The sequence below is a fragment of the Galeopterus variegatus genome, unplaced genomic scaffold, assembly GCF_000696425.1.
Source record: "Galeopterus variegatus unplaced genomic scaffold, G_variegatus-3.0.2 Scaffold3514, whole genome shotgun sequence".
In the NCBI taxonomy this organism is placed as follows: Eukaryota; Metazoa; Chordata; class Mammalia; order Dermoptera; family Cynocephalidae; genus Galeopterus; species Galeopterus variegatus.
In genome coordinates, this window is record NW_007729625.1 from 160641 (window position 1) to 181701 (window position 21061).

Here is a 21061-nt window from a genome sequence, read left to right on the forward strand (position 1 = left end):
TAAAGAAGCAATTTTTAATTTATTTTTGAGATTTGGGAAAATACTAGTTTTAGAAATCAGTTTATAACTAAATGTCTTTTTTGTCTTTAAATGTTGTAGCTGTGTCTTCTACTTAATAAAATGGGTGCACATTAATTTGGGCTGCAGTTCTAGTTGGTTCATCATTAAGTACTCTTTATTTACTTTTTTAGGTTGCCCACTTTGGAGCTTCTTTAAATTTGAAGGGGCTCGAAAAACCTATTTCCTAAATTTCATAATTCACTATATAAATAGTATATTCAGAGGAAAAGGTACAGCATTGTAAATAAGTCCATCTAGGATCCATCGGCAGTCCTAGAAAGTCTCCTCATATCCCTGTCCACATCTCTTCTTACCTGTTGCCGATATCTTACTCCAGGCTACCATCATCTTCATCTTGACCTCTGTAATAAACTCATAACTGGTTTTCTTGCTTCTAATTTTGCTTCCTTCTGGTCTGTTTACCATGTAAGCAAACCAGATCATGCCACTCGTTGCTTAAATTCCCCTAAAAGCATTGCACTGCACCTTAAATCTAAACACTTTACCATTAGTCTGCAAGGCCTTGTCTTGCTCTCTGACCTCAACTATTGTGTGAACCCTGTTGTTCTAGTCACACCTACCTTTTTTGTGTTTTTGAAACAAACCAAGTTTGCTCCTGCCCCAGAGCCATTTAAAATTCTTCTCTCTGGTTCATATACTCATTCCCCAGTCTTTCAAAATGGTTCCTTTTCCCTTCCCCCTCTGGGAAGCATGAGGGGATTTTTCTCCACTGTTCCCTGTTAGAGCCTCTTAGAGATCCTGGAGATAAAACTCATAAAAGTGTGGGAGCTCCCAATGACTTGATCCTCCTGAAGTTTTTTTTTTTTGTCTCTTTTACTGACCGGTAACGGGATCGCAACCCTCGGTGTCGCGCCCGCACCGCGCTCAGCCAGCGAACGGGAACCGGTCTCCACATGGGAGCCGAACCCTCGGCGGGAGCGCCGCCGCGCTCCCAAGCGGCGAACTCTCCAGTGCGCCACTGGGCTGGCCCCCCCTGAAGTTTTTAATCCCTCAGATTTGTCCATGCTGAGCCTCTAGCAATTTGTCATTTATACCTTCGGTTTCCCTACCCCATCACTAGTTCTCAGGGAGATTTGTGCTCATGTGTTTCTGGTCCAGTGAACCACCATGCTCTGTATACGTTTGTTGGTGTCTCCAAATTGGGAGGCAGTGGTGTGAACTACCTCTTTGATGGATCTAAGAACTGTTCATTTTTCAGTTTATTCAGCTTTTTACTTGTTAGGATGGAGTGTTGACTTCTAGCCTCTTATGTGGGTGAAACAGAAACCAAAAGTTGTCCCTGACCCCCCTCTTCTTTCCATAGCCAGTTCCTTCTTGTCATTTATCTCTTAGCTCACACGTCATTTCTTTAGAGAGTTCTTCCCTTTCCTCCCTGATTCTCAGTTAATGTTGCCCTTCCTATCACTAACTCACCAAAGTATGCTTTTTTTCTCCTACTACTTATTGTTATCTGAAATCATCTTATCTGTTTACTCATTAATGTCTCTCTCCCCCTCTGGACTATCAGCTCCTTGGTGGTGGGAATTTTGTCTTATTTGTTTTTATTTCACCAGTGCCTAGGACATTGCTTGGCATGTGGTGGTGGTCTATAAATATTTGTGATTTAGTTACATATTTAATGCTTACTAGTTTAAACACACATATATTGTGAATTTCTTTTATTAGTTTTGTTTAGTTCAAATCTTTTAATATTTCAGGTGTTTCAAGAGATATTCCAGGTCCTCTCTGAATCGGCAGCAGGATCTGTCTCATTGTCCACCTCCTCCTCAGCTGAGATTACTTGATTTTTTACAAAAAAGAAAGGAAAGAAAAGCAGGTCAGCATTATGACCTCAAAATTTCTAAAGCAGGAAATGTAAGTATATATTTTTTAAACAAAGCTTATTATTATGCCAAAAAGCTTGCCTTATTTTGAATTTTCCAAGTATTTATACTGTTTTTAATTTTTCAGTGTGTGGATATGTGGAAACGGAGTCCCTGTAGTTTAGCCATACCTTCTGAAGTGGATGTAAGTCAGTTCATGAATTGTTTTTTCTTTTCACATAAGATTCCTAAGTTCTACCATTAGGTAGCTTATACCTTGAGAAAACAAAGAATCTGACTTCTTTTAAAAACAAAATGATTTTTTAAAAAAATCAACTTGTTTTTAGAAGCTATATATTCTTTCATGTTATGTAAGAAGGTAACCCCTTAATATAGTTCTATGTTATGTTTAGAGCAGGAATAATAAAACAATTTCAAAATGTTGGAAAATATGGTATATATTACATAATACACATGAAATGCTTCTGGTTTTTTTGTCGTAATATTTCATTATAATTTTCTCATAATGCTCCTTTCCTCAAACTAGTTAAATTTAAAGATTAATAGTACTGGAGCAGTGGCCAAGATTAGGAACGTTGGGCAGTATTCTTTACTGATCCATGATATACATGAACAATAAATGATTGAAGACAGGAGAGGGATATTTCAATGAGAGGGTCTACACTTTATTTTCCTTTTTCTTTCTCTTGTGTTCTTTTTTTATTATTCATTCTACCTTTTACAGTTTAGTTATTTTCAGATTTGTTGCTCATTTTTACATCCTTACTAGGCTAGCACATGTACTATTCTTACTATGTATGATTTAAAAAAAAAAAAAAAAAGTACAACAAACAAGTCAAAAGCATCAATAGGCTGACTCTATGAGGGCGCTTCTAAAAGTCCATGGAAAGATTCATATTTTCTTTTAGTTCTGTTTTTCCAGGAACTTTTCGAAGTACCCTCATATATACAATTCAAAGAAGTAAGCCATGTTATCTTTTGATAGCGTATATGCTCCTTAACAAACATGGACTGAGAATAGATGTTTACTATCAATACCAGAGGGTGGAATTTAGCTTTGGACGGCAGGCTAGATATCTAAAGCAGTACTTCCCAAACTTTAATGTACATACAAATCACCTGGAGAACTTTTTAGATTGTAGGCTCCCATTCAGAACATCTGGGCTGGGGCCTGAGGTGCTGCAGTTCTCACAAACCTCCTAGGTTATGTGGTGCTGGGGTTCACCAGACCATAAGTAGCAAGGCCCTACTACAAAGTTTCTCACATACAAAGCTCAATCAAAAGAATCACCGAAGATATGTAAACAAACATTTCAAATCCCACTTCCAACCTACTTACTTAATCAGGGTCTCCAGGGGAGGGACATGAAAGTCTGTGTTTTTAACTGTTGCCCAAGTGAGTCTAAATTACTCTTAAATCATGTTTACTGGAGAGATGAGAACATTTTATTCACAAAGACTCTTAAGAGAAACACAGGATATATAGCCCAAGTCTGACTAGAAAGTAGAAAAGTTTCAAAAAATGTTACCAACTTAATATTATATCTTCACTAGCTTCTTTTCAAGTTTGTCCCCACTGTTACATGACAACTGTTGCATTAAAAACCCTGTCGAAAGGAAGAGATCCTAATCCTTCTCTCTCTGCCATTCCAGTTTTCCTAAAGGAAAGGCTTTAAAGGACAAATGTGATGTCAGCTTACAGAATAAAAAGAAGAGGCACTGTTAGAAAAGCAGCTGTGTTTATTACATTGATTTGGTGGCAAAAGGGATTCTAATTTTTATTATTAAAGTTGTTTTAACTGAACATGTCAGGAGAGTTTTAAACTGCTTAAGCGTTAAGTAGTTGGTTATATTAATGATTCAGGAATTCCTGTGCTAACAAGTATATTGTATTGTTGCGTTACGTAGGTTCTTCTCTTTGGGCAGAACACTGATTCCGTTTTATCTAGTGTCTCTTGATTTGATTGTTTAGGTGGAGAAATATGCTAAAGTGGAAAAGTCTATCAAATCTGATGACTCACAACCAACAGTCTGGCCTGCCCATGTAAGTAATCATTGCCAGTCTCTTTTTCTAATGGTGCTGTTTCTAAGCTGGGATCTGAATTTGTTAAACGTAAAGTGCAATTGCCTTTAGTTTGGGACCTGTTTTTTTTTGTTTTTTAAAGGATTTTCTGGGGTTCAGTGAATTACAAGAATAGTCATCTATTTTGTTTTTTAGAAAGTATGGTTTTCATTCTAAAGAACAGTTTGATGCAGAACTCCATTTTTACTTTTGCTTGCATAATGGTCATTCTGATTTGTTTTCTATTTCAAATTGTAAACTCTTCTAAGGATGTCTCTTAACAGAAATGTTCCATATAAATTTCCCTAATTGCAATTATAACTTCTTAAAGGGAGAAATAGGCATAATATATTAAATTAGGTGAATTCTGGGAGTGAAATGAAGAGAGATGTTTTGTATGTATGATAGCAAGAACAGACTAATGACAAATAGAAACATATCTGCTTTCGAAAGTTTTATCCCCTTAATATTATTTAATATTTGCAATTTATATACAGGGTATGAAATTCTGCCATATTTCTCTTGGCTTGAGTCACTAAATACCCCATTGGGACTCTCATTTCCAAAGTACCATTTAAAAAAGAATCCTTTACAGCCCTTGCTTAGCAGGGAGGGGTGGGACAGCATGAGGGTCGTGGGTCCAGGCTAGGGACAGACTGCTAGCTACCTGTGTGACACCAGGCAAGTCACTTAACTTCTCTCTGCTCAGTTCCCCGAACTCTAACATGGAGATAATAAAAGTACCAACCAATAGGGATGTGGTGAAGATTCCATGAGCAGTACCGGTAGAGTGCTGAGAACAATGTTCAATAAATGTTTACTGTTTTTATTTCCAATATGTATATTAATATGTATAATAATGTATTTAATGCTGTATTAATATAACAACATTGTATGTTTGTACTTCATAGTATATGTTAATGCTTTATTAAATGCATACTTACTGTGTATATATTTAAACAAACAAACATCTTGTGCTTTATTCTCTTAGGCAGTTTTAAACATCTCTGTAGCCTAAGTACCTTGTGTTTTCCTGTTGCCAGATATCCCAATTTTTGCAGATTCTGATTGCTTGCTTACTTGGGATTTTACTTATATTTTATTTGGGATGCTCTGTCTTTTTCAGGATGTAAAAGATGATTATGTATTTGAATGTGAAGCTGGTAATCAGTATCAGAAAACAAAGCTGACCATTTTACAGTCACTTGGTGATCCACTTTACTATGGTAAAATACAGCCATGTAAAGCAGATGAAGAAAGTGACAACCAGATGTCTCCATCTCAGTGAGTTTTGTAAATACACAAAGCTGATAAAATCAAGCATCCAGAATTTATTTAGTAACTACCGATGAACCATCAGTGTATACAAATTTTTCTTTGGAGATTTATTTGTTAGTTAAATATACCAATTACATTTGGCACTGGACCTAAGTAAACTTAAATCATAGTTATCATGTTGTCCAAGAGTTATTTTAAAATAATAATAATTTCTTTTTTAAAAACTGTGGTATAATGGGCTGGCCCATGGCTCACTTGGGAGAGTGTGATGCTGATCACACCAAGGCCACGGGTTCAGATCCTTATATAGAGATCGCTGTTTAGCTCACTTGGGAGAGTGTGGTGCTGACAACACCAAGTCAAGGGTTAAGATCCCCTTACTGGTCATCTTGGGGAAAAAAAAGAAAATAACTATGATATAATTATTTTTGTGCTTGTTTTGAAGGATATGCCTGTGATATCCTCCTTGATATATTTATGTGTTGGCACTTATGACTTTAACTTCTGTGTGAGCATGAAGTATCCAGGCAATAGTATGTTTAAATGGGAAGCAAGTTTACTATAAATGTTAAAGATGCTTGGTATTTCAGCACTGCATGTAAGGACACAGACTCAGTGCTCAACATACTTATTGGCCCTAGAAATGTATATATTTGGTCTTCAGAACATATAAACTACATGTATTTAATACAGGGTACCAGTATTTAGTTTTGTTTGTTTTTATTATTAGTTTTGGGTTTTTAATCAAATTGATGCTGTTTTGAAAGAAGAAAAAAGGAGGAGCTCAGCAGAAAAAGGCAGGGACCAGATTTATGTTGAATTGTTTGTAAAGCCTTTACTTACTCAAAAAACTAATTGAAACTACAATACAAAGGTGGGTTTTAAAGAGTAACCTCACCAATATCTAGGTGAAAGTCACTGAGAGTTCATAGTAGCATTCAGGGAATCCTCATCTAACTTTTTCTCATTACCTGTTTATATTTATTATATACAGAGCAAAAAGATCATGTATTTTGATTACCTATATTTTTAAAAAATCTTCCCCTTAAAGACATACTTTGGTCATATATGTTCTCTCACGAAAAAAATCAGTCCAAAAAGCCAACTGACTAATTTGTTTGATACGAAGAGAATTCAGTTTTTTGCCTTTATTACATCATGGAGTTGCTGCAGAAATGCTGCATGATTTATTACCTTCCAATCATTATTCCATATTCTTAAATTACTTAAATAATTATGAAGTTAAAGTTTGAGCTGCATTAACCAAGTTTTTTTGTTTTTGTTTTTTTTTTACATTTTATATTTCAGCTCCTCCACAGATGATCATTCAAATTGGTAATTAAAAAATAAGCAAACTCACTATTATAATTTGTTTTAAAAGATCATATAAATGTCGAACTCTTTAAAAAGACCCAGTGAAGATATTTTATTTCAACTGGCGATAAACTGTCTTACTTGTCTGAAATATATCCTAAGGTCCTCCTATGTAGACATTATTAATGACTTCCAAAATTAAAGGTTAAAGTGAGAGGAAGGCCAAAGGCCTTGTACACAATAGTTCAGTGATTTTGACGTAGGACTGACACTTGTAAGGGTGTATAGCACTTGGTAACTTTCAGCCTGGATTATGTTTTGATAGATAAATTTTGTGCCAAAAAAAAAATCTCCCTTAAGTTGAATCAGCCAAATTATTCACATAATTTTTTCATAATGCATGCAAAACTTGGTCATTGCGTTATAAGTTTAAATATGTTTTTAAATTTTTTTCATGATACTTAGTAGATCTAAAATTATTATCTAAAATTATTTTGACTAAAATATGGAAGAGTTCAAAGGTAACCCTAGGACTCCTTAAGACAACTTTAATACTTCTTTCTCTCTCTCTTTTTTTAAACATTTTAGGTTTATTATTGGTTCAAAGACTGATGCTGAGAGGTAAAAATATGGGCATTTTTATATTTGGTCAGGGTGGAGATGAAAAACTTTTCCCCCTTACAGGGTAGAGAGTACTCCATTAGGACTCAAAAACTTTGATTTTAGTTAAGCCATTAACTGTTCAACGTACATCATTTAATATTTATGGACCTCAGCTGTAAAATTAGATCAATGGACAATAAAATCTCTAAGGTCCTTTCCAACTTTAAAGTCCCATTGATTATAGGAAAATGTTCGAAAGGGTGTGATATACAAAACTATTAAGAATGGTTGTTTTTGTGGGTTGAAATTATGAGGAACTTAATTGCATTTTTCTAATTTTTTAGTACCTAGGATGTTTATTAATAGAATTAAGAAAATAATGAAACAAATAATGTTTATAAATACAGTTTAAAACATACCTATTGTTGCTAAGGAAGATGATTTCGAGGTAGTACTTTAATCAGAATCTAAGAAAGGCAATAAGTAATTTCTTTGGCTGCTTATTGGTTAAGATATTGAATGTGTATCTTTAGATTATTTAATTAGCAAAATGTTTTAAATATTAGCTTCTCATTGGAAAGATTAGAAGAATGTACTTTTAACTCAAAGATAAATTGCCTAAAAATTGTGTTTAAAACAGGGTTAGCTAATCTTTACATATATTTTTTCCTAATATTTCAGGGTAGTAAATCAGTACCAAGAATTGGTCCAGAATGAAGCCAAATGTCCAGTCAAGATGTCACATAGCTCCAGTGGCTCAGCCAGTCTGAGTCAGCATTCTCCTGGGAAAGAAACAGAAGTATGTTTCATTACCAATACTTTTTTCTGCCTAATTATTTCTCAAGGAATCTGAAAAATTTTATAGATCATGTTTTGAGGTGGTGGGGGGGGTATTATTTAGTTTTACTTTTAACTTTTTTTATTTAACATTTTATAATAGATACTTTCAAATGTACGCAAAGGTAGAAAAGTATAATGAACACCTGTGTTCTAGTTTTCTGGCTTTAAGCGTTGTAATTTTCTTTTAAAAAGATAGATATAGAAGGGTGGAAGTTTCGCCTTCATCTTACTACTCTGCTGTTCTTACTCAAACTCTTTCTTCCCACCCCCCACTCAGAAATCATTCCCTCATCCTTTATGTGTACTGTAACATATTTCGTGGGTCTCAGGTGAAATTACATTCCTCTGTAATATCTATAATCAGTCTGTCACCACTAAGAGTACTCTGCAGAGTTACAAGTTGTGTGTTTTCATTTGGGAGTTATAGTGGTATTAATTTTAACAAGAATGCTTAATGTCACTGTCTTTCAGCAGCCTGAGACCATATCAGTTCAGTCTTCAGTATTGGGGAAGGGAGTAAAACATCGACCTCCACCCATCAAACTTCCCTCAAGCTCAGGAAATAGTTCCTCAGGTATCATATTCCTTAGTTTTCTATAACCTAGAGTAAGTAAGAAGCATCATACAGCCATAATTGCTTTCAAAAACTTTACTCATATTTTGGTTTCTGCAATTCACAGGACTTTGAACTGTAAATCTAGGAAATAACATATTTTTCTTCTAGGTAACTATTTTACGCCACAACAGGCAAGCAGTTTTCTTAAATCTCCAACTCCTCCTCCTTCCTCTAAGCCACCAAGTCTTTCTAGGAAGTCATCTGTGGATCTCAGTCAAGTCAGCATGCTTTCTCCAGCTGCTCTGTCACCTGCCAGCTCTTCACAAAGTGAGTCATAACTTAAATTCTTCATTAAATCTTCTTAGGCTTTTGCATTAGCGTTTCTTAAAACAGCTTTTTTTTTTCGACCTGTGAAATAGTGAAATCCGAATGTATTGTGTACCTAAAATGTATAAGTTGCAAGAAGCTTCAGGCAGAGCTCTTGTTGGTTGTACGTATTACGTGTTTATTGTAATTGTATTTGTTTTTCTGTATCTATGTATGCACTCTGTGTATACCTTTCTTATGGACTTGTAACCTACACATCTTAGAAAATAATCAGGTAGTTAGGTGTGACAGTAAGATTCCAAAATATTCCTTATTTCAGTGTACCCTAGGATCGTTTTATATTTTATGTAAACTCTGTGGCTGATATGAAAAAAAAGAAGTCATAAGAATTGTTGGTGCAGGTCCTATCTTTGTATATATGTAAGAAGCCAACTAATTCCAATGTGATGATACAGTAAACTGAAAACCAATATTTCAAAAACACTCCTACACTCCTATAAATTGTTGTCAGTTACTAAAATGTGATAATGATCATAAAAGATTATTCTGAAGATATTAAAATGTAGTTTTTACTACTGAATATTTTTTTTAAAAAACATCAAAAAGAATTAAACAAGAATGATAGCATTAGTTTGGGAGAATTTCTTCAAATTAGTAAATATCTGAATATGTTAGGTACCAATTTGGGGCAAAAAAGCATTCCAGTTTTTTAGATTTTTTTATATATAACTAATATGTGCTTAAAGTTTTAGTACACTGCACAGTGATAGGGTGGTCTTCGCATTAGGTATAAACATCTTCATCTTGATAGCTCAAAAGGTGTAATTTTTCTGCCTTCTTGTTTTGCACAAAGAAAAATATATAAATTTTCTGAAAGTCTTATTCACACTTCTTATGTTGTGGGTATGGATTATGGTAATCTACTGCACACAGTTGTTACTTTAAGTAAGGGTTGAGTGACAGCTTCTGGACATTCACATTTCTTTCCTTTCTTTCTGCAGGACATGAAAGCTAAAAAAGAAAACACCTCAAGAGCTTTTGGTTTTACTTTTTTGGTTTTTGTTTTTTGTTTTTGTTTTTGTTTTTAATTGATAAACTGTGCATACTTCATTCACAACAGATTTTCTTATACATTCTACATTTAAACAGAAGTACACAGTTACTGTTAAAGATGCAGTATTATCTATCAAATATTTGCTTCATTACTGGTTTTTGTAAATTTGTTTGTCAGGATAAACTTGATGTGTTAGGAATGAAACATGTATATTTAGGTGCCAAATATGATTGTTAACCATATGTAATTATTAAATATGCTCACAGTTTATCTCAGACTGTTACACTAAATAAGCAGTATTTTAAATGAAGTCTTGAATTAGTGAAATCGTACATAACAAAAATTAATTTGAATTCCTTTTGAACTTTTTAGGCCAAAGGCAGCATGTAGGAAACTAACTTTTAAATGGGTATTGTGGTAGAATACAAATGTATATTTTTACTGTTACTGTAATAGCATCTTTGATGGGATTTCTAGGTGATATACTGCATCCTTAATTGTAATTGAGTGTAGCAACACTCATGTATCATGTGTAGAAATTAACACTTGCAGTTAACTGCTTAAAAAAAACTGGAACAAATTGTCAGTGCTAAGTAAGATTCCATTAACCTTATTTTAAAAAGGACTGGCCATTTATAACAAACTAGCAATTTTTATTTTTCTCAATGAGCAGGATCTGGAACTCCTAAGCCATCTACTCCTACACCAACCCCTTCATCGGCCCCACACCCTCCTGATGCTCAGAGCTCAACTCCTAGTACCCCTTCAACCACCCCTCCTCCCCAAGATTCAGGCTTCACCCCTCAGCCCACTTTGTTAACTCAGTTTGCTCAGCAGCAAAGGTCTCTGAGCCAGGCAATGCCTGTAACAACCATTCCTCTTTCCACCATGGTAACATCTATAACGACAGGAACCACGGCCACCCAGGTCATGGCAAACTCTGCTGGACTTAACTTCATCAATGTAGTGGGCTCTGTTTGGTAAGTTTGCATTGATGTCCCGATTTTTTTTTTTTAAAGGTAGTCTCACCAATCTAAATGCATTCTTATTTGTGAAATTAAGAACAAATTGCGTATTACTCAAACCAAAAGAGAATAGTTATAGAGAGAAGCTGCCTTACATGTATGTGTTAATTTTAGGTAATACATCTTCCCGCACTAAGATGATGCTTTATATTGACAGCAACTTAGATTTTCCTGTTTATCCTCAGTGTTACCATTTTTAAACCCTTGGTTAGTCCTGTACTTTTCCAACTGATATTTTAAACCTTGATAAATATACAGTACTTAATTTTAGGTAACCTTGCTGTGTCACTCTCTGGCATTAAAATGAAACTGAGCCTAGAAATTGGTATATAAGACAGAAATAACTAATTTTTTAGTAGTTTATTTTTTAATCTGAGGATTATTATGTGGCTGATTTTTCCTTCAGTGCAAATTTAATGTTTTGTCTTATTCTCCTACAGTGGTGCCCAGGCTTTGATGAGTGGTTCAAACCCCATGCTGGGCAGTAACACTGGTGCCATAACTCCTGCAGGAATAAACCTGAGCGGCCTTCTACCCTCGGGAGGTCTGCTTCCAAATGCATTGCCCAGTGCAATGCAGGCAGCTTCTCAAGCAGGTCAGAATATTGGAAATAATAACCTCTAAAAAAACTAAAGTACATGCTAAAATAAGTGTTACTATACTGAAGGTATTTAATATAATTATTTCATGAAGTAGTATATCCCAGGTATTTCATTTCAGAAGTCCTTAAAGTTCTGACATTTGAATTAAAAACCATCTAGCAATCAACTTCTGTGAAGAAACTTGGTAAGCCTGTAATTCTGTGCAAATTGTATCTTTTGCTCTCTGAACATTATAGTAAAATTAATTTTGGTAGCCTTATTGCTGTCAGTGTAGTCATGTTCCAAGGAAAATAAATGGATTTTGAAAATGTACATTGTGCGAGACAGACATCAGAGTATGGCAGATTTTAAAAGCCTGCATTCTGTAGCCAGACTGCCTCAGTTTGAATACTTGTTGTGCAGCTCACAATTTGTGTAATCTTGGAAAAGTTACCTTAATGCCTCATTTTTATTCATAGGAATAGCAAAAATAACCTTATAGTTGTGAATAGTAAATGAATAATACAGATGAAGTGTGTAAACTGTGCCCAAGACATGATACCATTCAAAAATATTTGCTGTCATCATCATTCTTAGCAGTAGTCATTTTCTTGTAGTAGTTATCACATATACTAGAAAACAGTTCTAACAACTTGTGCTATTTTTTGGTGCTCTTTATAAGAATGTGTTATGTCTTGGAACAATTCAATTTCTTACTATTGAGGAAAAACAAACAACATAGTAAGAAAAATTTATTAAAAACTTTCTATGAGTTATGAGAAAGAGAACCTAAAGAACATAATTTAAACATGGTAACATGTTGTTGTAATTTCCTAATTCTAGCTAATGTTTGTATTTTAACGAGCATAAATGTGCTCTAATGGCAGAAGCCCTGGAAATGGAATCAGATCTTAAGTTTAGGATATTTACGTGCAACTCTACCAGTTGTACCAATTGGCCCCAGTTGCTAACTTTGGGGCCTTAGAGAAGTCACTTATTTTTTCTCTCTTAGCCTCAGTTCCATCTACTCCAAAATGGAAATAAAAATATCTTTAGTTTGTGCTTATGGGAAATAAGTGAAAAAGTGCCTTTGGTCATCCACCTTTAAACGAGTATCAGTTTTGTCATGTTTTAATCTGATTACAATTTTTCAGTTTCTCATAAAAAGCTTGATAGTGTTACCTATGAATTTCCTGACTCTTCTTTTTTATATATAAAATTATCTGATAAAAGGAATAGATACAATTTTAATTAGTGGTCAAACTGGTATATTTCATTAGTGAGGAAAATATGCATATACTTTGAGACCTGGATCAGCAAATTACAGCCCACTGTCTAAGCTAAGAATGGTTGTTATATTTTTTAAAGGGTTATTAAAAATATATATTTATATATATGAGAGACAGAGGCCACGTGTGGCCCACAAAATCTACATTTTGGCCTTTACCACCCCCAGCTTTAAGATGTGCTTCGTGTTGCATCACAGATTTTTAGGAATAAGTTGAGAATTAACAGCATTGTTTTCCTGACTTTTGGCTTTGATCCTTACACACTAAATTCAACATTCTTTAGTATTCTGAATATTAACATTTGTGCTTTAAAACATAGCATAGAAACACTGATTCTCAGAGATATGATTGTTGTAGTATACTACGTAGCACTGAGAAAAATGTAAATAGATGCCAGTACCTGAAATGTATTTGTATGACAATTATAGCTTTGCACACATAATTCTAGATTACTTTTGTCCAACCAGCAGTCAAAATATTGAAAAAGTAGACTCAGTTTCCGATATATGGAATATAATGTATATCTGGTGTTTTATACCTTTGAATAACATCTTAGTATTAATAAATACTGAAGAAAATACTTTTTGTTTTTAAGATATTTTAAAAGTATGTAAAATAAGCATGAGAATACATAGAATGTATATGAAAAAAGTACATAAAATGTATTTATATATACTGAAGTATGAATTATTTTCATGTATCATAAAGTTTTAATTGTTATAACCATGAGTTTTATTTAACAGGTGTTCCATTTGGTTTAAAAAATACTTCAAGTCTCAGGCCCTTAAATCTACTCCAGGTAAACTTGAAACACTGCTTTTGATTAAAGTTTTTATACTTTGGTTTTTTTTTTAAACAATGTATATTGGTATATATCAGCATTTGAAATTTGAAGGTCTTTTCGGAATCATCTAAGGGTGTGATTATTATTGCCATCTACATGATCAGGTGGATAAGGAAAGAATTGGTATCCTATATACATATCACACTTTCATTGAGGCAAGTAGCCGTACCTAATTAAGAATTAGCCGTTCCAGTGGGGAGAATTGACACCTGCCAAGCAGGATCCTTGCCTACAATAGTGGTAGTAGATATTCTTACAAAATAACTCTTCTCCTAACAGATATTTTATGTGTACATATATGTAATACTGTTTGTTTACAGTAGGTTTTTTGCTGGAATAGATTTTAAAAATAGGTATGTGTTCTTTTCCCAGAGAGTATGATTTCTTAACTAATCTTTCAGTAAATGTTTATTGGGTTATACTGTGTATTAAGTGATGAGGCTTTGCTTTTCTTATATATTTTATCAGTGTCAACGTATTTATAAAGAGAGAGAGAAGACAGAGAATTTAGTGCACATTTTGAACTTAAAATATTCTGGGTCTTATGTCAGGTCCTTTAATTTAGAAAAGGAGTCAGGTATTAAGCTAGTAGTTTGGAAAATGGATGGAATTATCTACAGAGAACTTAAAGGTAGACATGAATATAATGATCTGGAGATAAGCAATGGCAGCGCTGTGGATTATTGGGAAATAACAATAACAGATCAATGAACCTGATATTCAATAATGACAAATCAGAAAATTCATTTAGAGTTAAACTTTTTTCTTATACAGGATGCAAACAGTGTCAGTATTTGCACACTGTAATTGCAGAACAATATATTTGTAATATGGACAAGAGTGCAGATTCATATTGGTTTATTTAGCCTACTTTCCTGCATATTGCTGTTGGAATTTCTCTAAGGAATCAGCCTCAGTGTTAAGAGTAAAAGAAATTCTTTATATCACTGATAAGGAAAAAGGACAAGTTCATTATGTTTTTCTATGTTTATGATCTACTGATTGAGGAAGGAACATTCAACCTGTTGTTATGTCCAAATCTACTTAACAGTGAGCTATGCTGATGTAGATGTTTTGATCCAAGGATGCCTGTTTTGTTTTGGGGTTTTTTTTTGGACTACATAGACATAAGATTTCTATAGCTGGTATTTGCTTAGACTCTCTCTTAAGGATTATACAGTGCTTATAACTTAAACACCCTTGTAGCTTAAAATAGAAAAGTTGTTTTCTGGTACACTTGGAAAACGTTTTAATTTTAATGTAGAGTTTTTTTTGCGTATTTCTTAAAAAGATTTTTTCTTTTATATTATAATACCAAGGATCCCTATACCAGCCAGCCAACTAAAAAAAATTTTTTTTCTCTTTTAATTTGAATTAATTTTGGTTCAGAATGACAGAGCAAGTAATGGTCTCCAAACTAAATATGGGCATCTAATGCACTTTCTTTTCAGCTTCAGAATAGAAATTCATGCATTTCTGTTTGGGGATTTTTGCTTCTGTTTTTGGGCTTTGGTGGGGTTTTTTTGGCAAAGATAAAACAAATTTTGGGAGATGGGTTTTCTTATAGACATTTCTGATTCACATGCTTCATGTGTATACTTCCTAATGCATTTAATGCTCTTTTATATTGACGTATAAGAAGAGCTAAATAGGGCCGAGCCCGTGGTGCACTCGGGAGAGTGCGGCGCTAGGAGCGCAGTAGCACTCCCACCGCGGTGTTCAGATCCTATATAGGGATGACCGGTGCGCTCACAGCTGAGCGCGGCGCAGCCGGTCTCAAAAAGGACAAAAGAAAAAAAAATAGTATGTAAATTTGGAAGCTATTAACTTGAAGCAGAAAGATTTGTATTTGAGAGTATTAACATATTTGGGAGCCAAAAGTAATAGCACTTAAATATTGTTTCTAAATAGATCTTTTTTTAAAGGCAGGCACCTTGTTTTGTTTTTCATTCACCTTGACATACAGTAAATGCTCCGAAAATATTTGTGGAATAAAGAAATTTAAATATTTCATGTAAAAATCATGTGAAATTGGCTAATTAATTCTTGTTTAAATTCTTCATAGCTTCCAGGTGGTTCACTCATTTTTAACACTCTGCAGCAGCAGCAACAGCAGCTCTCTCAGTTTACACCACAACAACCTCAGCAGCCCACAACTTCTAGTCCTCAGCAGCCGGGGGAACAGGTATGGGTTTTCTAGCCTTGCATATGCTTTTATCATAGAATTTGTAACATTTTTTCATATATTTCAAGCCTATTTCAAGTGCATTTATTTAATTTGTTGGAACAAACATTTTCTGTACTGTTTTTCTTTGTTAACAATAGTAGCTATCAGTTATTGGGTGCCTGTTTCCAGTATAACAGCCATACTGAATAGATGGTGTCTCCTCCATCTTGCATAGTAGGAATCATATTCAGATAAATGATTTGGTCATAATGAGTGGCAGAGCCAGGGAAACCCAGATCTTTCGCCCCTATTGCGTGTGTATTTTCTACCTAGTAATCATCCTATTTATAAAATTTTGTTGCTATTGGAATGGAGATGTCCCTATTATAAAGTGTAGGGCAGTAGGAACACAGACAAAACAAAAACTCGAACACTGCCAAACAGAAAGAAATTGAGTAAGTATTGCAATAAATTAAAGTAGAAGGAACTACAAGTTTTTCTGAATCTTGGCTATACTTTTGAATCATCTACAAAACTAAAAATACTGATTACTGGGTCCCACCCCTAAAGTTTCTTTTAGCTCACAATTAAATATATGAAATGTTCACCATTAGATCTTTCGTCCAAGTTTCCCCAGTTGAGCCTTAGTTGGATGAAGCTCATCCTCCAGTAGATTCTTCAGTAAGAGTACATTCAAAACTATTTTTCTTTTTTGAGGAAGCTGGCCAGTAAGGGAATTTGACAAAACTTTTTTTCTTTATTATCAACCCATTAGGGATTACTTGGCAGGGAATAAAAATCCTTGATTTGCTTTCTTTCTTTCTTTTTTTTTTTTTGTGACCGGCAAGGGGATAGCAACCCTTGGCTTGGTGTCGCTCGCACCACGCTCAGCCAGTGAGCGCACCGGCCATCCCTATATAGGATCCGAACCCGCGGCGGGAGCGCCATTGTGCTTCCAGTGCCGCACTCTCCCGAGTGAGCCACGGGGTTGGCCCCATTTTTTTTTTTTTTTTTTGTGACCGGCAAGGGGATAGCAACCCTTGGCTTGGTGTCGCTCGCACCACGCTCAGCCAGTGAGCGCACCGGCCATCCCTATATAGGATCCGAACCCGCGGCGGGAGCGCCATTGTGCTTCCAGTGCCGCACTCTCCCGAGTGAGCCACGGGGTTGGCCCCATTTTTTTTTTTTTATTGTGGTAAAATACACTCATGAAATTTATCATCTTAACCATTTTTAAATGTGCAGTTCAGTAGTATTAAGTATATTCACATTGTTGCGTAACAAATTCCTAGAACTTATTCACCTTGTAAAACTAAAACTTCATACCCAGTAAATAACTTCCGATTTCCTCTTCCCCTTGGCTACTGGCAAACATTCTACCTTGTGTTTTTGAGTTGACTACTCTAGATATCTCATATAAGTGAAATTGTACAGTATTTGTTTTTTGTGTGTGTCTGGCTTATTTCACTTAGATGAAGTCTTCACTTTTCATCCATGCTGTAGTATGTGTCAGAAACTCCTTGCTTCTTAAGGCTCAATAATACTTATATATACCACATTTTGTTTATTATTCATTCATCTATCAATGGACACTTGAGTTGCTTCCACCTTATGGCCATTGTGAATAATGCTGCTGTGAACAAGGATGTACAATTATCTGTTCAAGACCCTGCTTTCAGTTCTTTTGGATATATACTCAGAAGTTGGATTGTTGGATCATATGACAATTCTACAGTATTTTTAATTTTTTGAGAAGCACCATACTGTTTCATAACAGCTGCACCATTTTACATTCTCCCCAACAGTGCATAAGAGTTCCAGTTTTTCTGAATCCTTGCCAACACTTATTTTCTGTTTTTTGTTGTTGTTTTTATAGCATCCGTCCTAATGGGTGTGAGGTAATTATCTGATTGTGGTTTTGATTTGCATTTCCCTAATGGTCAGTGATGTGAAGCATCTTTTCATATGCTTTTTGGCTGTTTCTATATATCTTCTTTGGAGAAACACCTACTCCCGTCTTTTGCCCATTTAATTGTGGTGGTTGGTTTTTTGTGTTGAGTTGTGGGAGTTCTTTATTCATTCTTTATATACATATATATCAGATGTATGATTTGCAAATATTTTCTCCCATTTCATGGCTTGCCTCTTTCACTCTTGATTGTATCCTTTGCACAGAAGTTTTTAATTTTGATGTCCATTTTACCTATTTCTACCTTTGTTGCCTGTACTTTCGGTGTCATATTAAAGAAATCATTGCTGAATCCAGTGTCATGAAGCTTTTTTCCCTATGTTTTCTTCTAAGAGTTCTATAGTTTTAGGTCTCTCTCCTTAAATTTATTGAAAATGCTTTCCATTGTTGACTTGCTTTGTATGTTTTTGAGAAGTCTCATGCCGGTCTGATTATCTTGCTTTTACAAGTTTGTTTATTTAACCATTTTGCCTAGAGGCCCTGAAGGTTTCGTTTTTATCTTTAAAGTCTAATATTTCTAATATTTTCACTTGGATATGTGTCAGAATTGATCGTTCCATATCTTTCCTGTGACCCCTTTTAATTTGAGATTCAGGTCATCTTTATTTCTGGGACATTTTCTTGGATTATAGCTTCCTAGTTTGCTTCCTTTTTTTTTTTTTTTTTTTTTTTTTTTTTTTTTTTCCCTAGCTGGCTGATACAGGGATCCAAACCCTTGACCTTGGTGTTATCAGCACTGCACTCTTACCACCTGAGCTAACCTGCCAGCCCAATGGGTTTTTTTGTATTCTGGGGTTTTTTTTGTTGTTGTTAGTTTTCTAGTTTCCTAAAGTGGAGGGTTAGATGAGTAGATTGAGGCCATTCTTTTCTGAAATAAACATTTCATGTTATACATATCTTTCTCGGTCCTATTGAAGCTTCATTCTTCAAATTTTGGTATGTTGTGACTTCATTTTCATTCCATAGAATTTTTTAATGTCTCTTGTAAGTTCCTCTTAAATGAATAATTTAGAAGTGTGTTGTTCTATTTCCAAATATTTGAGAGTTTTTCAGGTAACTTTCTGGAATTCTAGTTTAAATCTGCCATGGTCTGAAACCATATTTTCAGTTCTTAAGTTTATTGAGGTTTGTTTTATGATCTAGAATATGTTCTGTCTTGGTGAATATTCCACATACACTTTAAAAAATGTGTATTCTGCTATTAGGAGTGTTCTATATCAGCTAGATCACGTTTGATGGTGTTGTTCAGGTCTTCTACATCCATACTGATTTTCTTTATACACGTTCTATCAGTCATTGAGAGAAGTGTAAGGTCTCCAACCAAAACCGGAAAGTTCTGTTTGTCTTTTTAGTTCTGTCGGTGTTGCTGAAGATTATTTTTTTGAAGCTGTATTGTTAGATGTATAAACATTTAGGATTTTTATGTCCTTCATCAGTTCACCCATCATTAATAAATGACCTTCTTTATCTCTAGTAATATTAATATTTTTTGCTTCTTTCTTTTGGTTGATGTTAGCATAGTATGTCTTTTTTTATCCTTTTAGTTTTAACCTGTCTTTTTATTTCTTATTACTTGTATTTCATATTCTATGTGTATTCTCATCATTCCAGCTTGTTTATGAATATTTAATTCCACTTATTGTGTTGTCTTATAATCTTCTTTAGCTTTATGGGGTGTTTTTAGGAGGAAATTTGTATCAGCTATTTTTTTTTTTGCATTTGGGGGTTTTTCTTTTGTCTTATAATTGTGGTCTGCTTTTTTCCATTCATTTCATGTACTGGGTTCCAAGTTGAAGAGTGTCTTGTTCTGTCAGTCAGGCTCTGTACTCTTCTGTGCAATTTCTTTCTACATCCAAGGAGGTCCTCTCAAGATAAATGTAACTTTTAAAATGTTTGGCTTATATACTAAAATGTTATCTCAGATACTATTTTAGGTGGTAGTAAAGGATGTCTTCTGCAGAGCAAAAGTTTTTAATTTTGATGAAGTCCAAGTTAACAATTTCTTTTCTTTATGGAATCTGAATCTGCTTTATCTAGTCCTAGGTCCCAGAGATTTTTCTCCTGTTTTCTTCTAACAGTTTTATTGATTTTTTCTTTTTTTTCTTCTTTCTTTCTGCTGAAAACATGGTTGGTCATTCAGCAGTTTTACAGTTTTCTATTTTAAATCTGTGATCCATTTTCAGTCAATTTTTGTATAAGTTCTGCAGCTTAGGTCCAGGTGGGTTTGTTTTTTTTTTTTTTCATTTGCTATGAATATTTAATTGTTCCCACATCATTTTTTGAAAAAGCTGTCCTTCCTTATCTGAATTACTTTTGCACCTTTGTGAAAAGTCAGTTGGCTATGTTTGTGCAGGTCTGTTTCTGAGTTCTCTGTTCTGTTTCATTGATCCATGTATCTGTCCCTCAGCCAATACCACCCTGAGTTGATCACTGTAGACTATGTAGTAAGTCCTAAAATTGGGCAGAGATTCCTCCCACTTTATTTTTTTCAAAATTATTGTAGCTAGTCTAGATTCTTTTCCTTTCCATATGAATTTTAGAATTATCTTGTCTATACTGTATCTACAAAAAATATTCCTGGGATTTTTAAAGAAATTGAGTTAGACATATTGATCAGTTTGGGAGAGAATTGCCATTTTTATTATGTTAGTCTTCCAGTCCATGAACATAGTATATGTCTGTTGAGGCCAAAATCAACATTTTGTGGTTTTCGGTGTATGAGTCTTATGTATGTTTTGTTATGTTTATATGCGAGGTTTTTTTTCTTTTTTTTTTGTTTTAGCAATTATAAATGGTTTTAATTTTAAATTGGTTTCCACGTGTTCATTTTTACAATATAGTGTGGATTTTTGTATGTTGGTCTTGAATTCTGCAATCCTACTGAACTTAATAATTCTAGATACTTTTTTGTAAATTCCTTGGGATTATCTACATAGACATTTGCAAATGAGGACATTTTTCCTTTATGCCTTTTATTTCCTTTTTCTGACTTACTCTGCTGACAAGAAGTTTCAGTAGTGTGTTGTAGAAGGTGTTTTAAGCTTTAAAAAATTGTTTTCTTTATTATTCTTTTTTTGGTTTCAGCCTTGGTGCTACCAACCCTGCACTGTAACCAAGTTAGCTAACCAGCCAGCCCCTAAAAATTTGTTTTAATGAAGCTTTATAAAAGCCTTAGGGAGTAATAATGTAGCATTAAATAATAAATATAGATTCAATCCTGAAAAATAGTTTTTTCAAAATACCATTAA

The 21061-nt window shown here is 34.3% G+C and overlaps 1 protein-coding gene across 10 annotated transcripts in view; it reads left to right on the forward strand.

The window, feature by feature from the left end:
* SUPT20H (suppressor of Ty 20 homolog (S. cerevisiae)) overlaps nt 1-21061 on the forward strand; it is a 40387-nt gene that overhangs the window by 16169 nt on the left and 3157 nt on the right. For 5 of the 10 annotated variants that reach the window (XM_008585315.1, XM_008585314.1, XM_008585307.1 and 2 more), the window contains 13 exons: nt 1779-1935; nt 2032-2088; nt 3877-3948; nt 5093-5250; nt 6553-6579; nt 7147-7179; nt 7843-7960; nt 8473-8575; nt 8726-8884; nt 10612-10918; nt 11404-11558; nt 13577-13632; nt 15743-15862. In XM_008585315.1, coding sequence (XP_008583537.1) covers nt 1779-1935; nt 2032-2088; nt 3877-3948; nt 5093-5250; nt 6553-6579; nt 7147-7179; nt 7843-7960; nt 8473-8575; nt 8726-8884; nt 10612-10918; nt 11404-11558; nt 13577-13632; nt 15743-15862 — 1522 coding nt within the window. The remainder of the gene's footprint in view (nt 1-1778; nt 1936-2031; nt 2089-3876; nt 3949-5092; nt 5251-6552; nt 6580-7146; nt 7180-7842; nt 7961-8472; nt 8576-8725; nt 8885-10611; nt 10919-11403; nt 11559-13576; nt 13633-15742; nt 15863-21061) is intronic. The other 5 variants (XM_008585318.1, XM_008585317.1, XM_008585316.1 and 2 more) reach the window with 3 other exon arrangements.